This window comes from Cucurbita maxima, unplaced genomic scaffold (genome assembly GCF_002738345.1).
Source record: "Cucurbita maxima cultivar Rimu unplaced genomic scaffold, Cmax_1.0 Cma_Scf00088, whole genome shotgun sequence".
NCBI lineage: Eukaryota > Viridiplantae > Streptophyta > Magnoliopsida > Cucurbitales > Cucurbitaceae > Cucurbita > Cucurbita maxima.
Genome location: NW_019272104.1, coordinates 204,160 through 207,640, shown reverse-complemented (window position 1 = coordinate 207,640; position 3,481 = coordinate 204,160). Strand labels below are relative to the sequence as shown.

The 3,481-nt window shown below is 42.1% G+C and overlaps 1 protein-coding gene across 1 annotated transcript; it reads right to left on the bottom strand.

Moving 5' to 3' along the window:
- Positions 1 to 976: 976 nt before the first annotated feature.
- On the bottom strand, positions 977 to 3,067 carry LOC111472819 (ribosomal protein S4, mitochondrial-like). The gene is made up of 2 exons (XM_023118437.1): positions 2,805 to 3,067; positions 977 to 1,907 (listed from the first exon to the last, which is right to left on the bottom strand). Exons 1-2 carry the CDS (start codon positions 3,065 to 3,067, stop codon positions 977 to 979), a joined length of 1,194 nt encoding a protein of 397 aa, XP_022974205.1.
- Between the last annotated feature and the right edge of the window lie 414 nt (positions 3,068 to 3,481).

Genomic DNA, 3,481 nt, shown 5'->3' with positions numbered 1-3,481 from the left:
ACAGAGTGGCCTAAAATTCCTTGAGTGTATACACGTGAGAGAGTGTTATGAGGTCCTTTGTATTTCCATAACTTATTTTTTGCAGCAAAGTTTCACAAATAGATTCGAGGACGAATCCTCTTGAAGAAGTGGAGAATGATATGAACCAAAAGACATCAATCATACAATATACTTCAATGAAGATGTGAAGAAAAGGTTGTCAAAATTATCAAAAGATGTTTCAATTCATGCCACATTAAAGAAGAATGAAGTTTGATTGTTATAAATTTTGGGTGGGTTACAATTTAGAGTTATTGTATTTCATTTATGTATTTTAAGACTTTATTTACTATAGGTTACAATTACATAATGGTTAATTATGGCCATTAGGTATGAATGTTACAACTCTTGGAATGACTTTAGTAGTTTCATTTTGAGGCTATATAAAGCCATGTATGTTGTATGTGTAAGAGACTGGAAAAATATAGTAAAAGAAGCATTTGTGCTCTTCTTTAGCCAATGGCTAAGTTTCTTTGCAATTCTATGTAGTTTAGGTTGCATGTAGAATCATTCAAGCTCGACATGATCAATCTTGCTTGTGGAGTGATTCGAATCTCAAGCAAGTGTTCTTGACTTGAGATATTTGATCAACAAGAATCATTCAAGCTAGACATGATCGATCTTGTTTGTGGAGTGATTCGAATCTCAAACAATGTTCTTGCCTTGAGATATTCGATCAACAAAGTAATCCGAATCTTACTCCCCTTGTAGTGGTTCCATATCTTATCAAACTCTCTTTTCTTTCCTTGCCAGCATTAAGATTGAAAACTTGTTGTCAAAAGGCAATCAATCAAATGGAAATAGTGAATCAAGATCTAGATGGATCCCTATCTTTATCTTTATCCACGGGGATACCGCTACATATGGATATAAATCGATCTATGAATTGATCTAGACGAGACTCGAGATGGATAGATATGTCCGATCGAGCAAATCTTTATATGTTTTGGCCACGTCCATTTCCGCTCCGAAGAGGAAGGTTTGGATCTTTCAATCTTATGTCGTGAGGGATGTGCTCAGCGAAGGAACTGCCTAAGCATACTTTATCCGATCCAAACTTCTTTCTTCTTTCTAAGTCTGATTCTTGCATAGAAGAACGCAACTGTTGCAAAAATTGGGATTTTAGTAGTAGGCGGCATCCCCTCTGAGTTTTGAGTAGGTGGAAACATTCTGTTTTAGTTCTAGACATTCTTTCCGGGTGATCCAGGAATTTGCCTATGATTTTTTCAACTGAGATTTCGATATAGAAAGATCTCCTTATTTCTTCACCGCAGATTCTCGCGTCATTTTCTTGAAAAGATATTAGATCACCGTGAGACACTTTAAAATGAGTAATGGGGACCATTCCTTTATTCACACATACCCTTCGATGACTTATCGGCTGCCTTGCTTGAGAAAGAGTTGAACTAAAATGGAGACGAACCGGAATAACGTTCGATCTTGTTTCTAGATTGAGTGGAAAAGGGATATAAGAAGTTCGTTCTTTTCCTCTATGCGTCTCTGTGATGGGTAAATCCCCATGAAAAAGGGGCAACTTTCGTGTAGTTTGTGATTGTATGTAACTGTTAAGATTTTCTCTCGGATAAATCTTTCTCTTAATAGATCTCCTCTTGTTTCTCAATTTTCGGAGAATGCGGCGTTGTATTATTGTAAGTTCTCTGTTCCGAACATTTCCTAAAAGTAGACGACAAGTTTGAAATCTTAATGCAGGCAAGGCATATCTTGTTGAATCCGTTTTTTTGCCACATCGCGTATAACGGGAATCGAACCCCCTCTGCAGCTGTCGGGCGTATGGAGAATCTTCGAGATACTTCGGCAACTTTTTAGGAGTTGGTTTTGCCTTGCCCCTTTCTCTAATAATCAGGTATCTTTATGCCATCCTTCAGTGCGCAGGAGCACACTTCTGTTTTCCACAACCTATACAAGGGGGTGGTAATGCATAGAGATCTCCCGCCAGCTGTTTTCTCTTCCTATCACTGAACTTCGTTCGAGAGATCTGATCTCATCGGATCTCACCAGGGTGGGCAAAGGGGAAGGAAGGGATGGGTGATCCAGGAACAGCAACGGGAGAGGGCTCGTAGCCCCCCCTCTCCCTCTTCCTCACGCCTATTTGTTCTCCCGGCCTCGGAGAGATGCAGAACTCTTCTTTTTTAATAAAAAGATGATAGGGCCATGATACATTCCAGAATATTGTTGTAAAGGAATAGACTCTTTTCGTCCCCGCCTGCCTGAGGACTTATGTGTATGTTTTGGAATAGGGATGTTCGCCTTTTGTAACAAGTGGACCCATGATACAGACTAATAGATTTTCATACTCTTACCCGAAAGTCAGATATCTATATCATAGTTGGCTAGTCCCTCACGGCTTCTCGCTTTTCATAAATGTCTCTCCCCCTCCGCTTATGTGAGTTTGACCCTCCTTTGACTCCGCTTGCTTCTGAATCCCTATGAGCCGTTTGACGACCTGACTTTTTCGAAGGGTCGGCGGGACATGGGAGCCTCAGCTCATGCATTGGTTTACCGAAAGAACCAATGCTATCCCACTTCCTTCTATTAAAAAAGGTGAGCTGCCCTTACTTAAACAAAAAGGCCAAATTCGGGGGCTCCTTCCCTATTTCTCGGTCTCGCAGCTTCCTCCTCTTTATATATTACTAAGCCCTCAATCAAGTGGGTAACCCCGAAAGGCGAACTCAGCCACTTTTTAGGAGTTGGTTTTGGCTTGCCTCCTTCTATTTGATTAGTAAAGCGGTAACGAGCAAGAAAACAGATGCGCTAATGCCTTGACTTGAGATTTGGAAATGAAAGAGGAAATAGAAAAAGAATCAGTAAATTCCTTTCGAGTTTTGCCTTCACCCTTCCGTGCACCCGCCTTAGGCAAGAGGCCGATCCCACGGCTAAGATAGTCGCTCCAGAGGTCGCACAGTTTCGGCTTCGCCCGCGAATCCTGCCAGTTCCTGGGGCAACCCCTATCAAAACCCCAATCAACAATCGGGGGCGGATCAAGAGGCGCTGCCAAAGGCGCCAGCATCGGCAGAAGTCCCGCACCGCGATCCCCATCCCCTGAGGCACTTCTCAGGGAAATTCACACGTTAGTCACACAGCAACTACGTTCAGAGTGTGAAAGAGGGCGAGTGCAGCCCTCACTTTCAAGAAATGAGAAATATGTATTCGGAAATAGCCAATAACAAACATTCTTTCTCAGGATCTGGAAATATCTACGTAGATTGATGTCGAACCCCTCCACGAATGGATGGAGCAGATTAGAGATAACCCTACAATCTGCTAAAAAGTCTTTTGGCATAATACCGCTATGCTATAAAAAAACAGAAAAGGTTTCCTCTCCCTCTCCCTATCGGTCGAGCTACTTACTCCTTACTCCCTCTCCTCTTCGAGTCGAGCTCCATACTCCCTCTCCCTATCGGTCTCTCTCCTTCCTTACTCC

Excerpts from the sequence above, each read along its gene's own strand:
- LOC111472819 (XM_023118437.1), bottom strand. The coding sequence starts at position 3,067 with ATGCTGGCGCCTTTGGCAGCGCCTCTTGATCCGCCCCCGATTGTTGAT. Across the intron at positions 1,908-2,804 it reads GTCAAGGCATTAGCGCATCT|ATACCTGATTATTAGAGAAA; the intron begins GTTTTCTTGCTC and ends GATGGCATAAAG.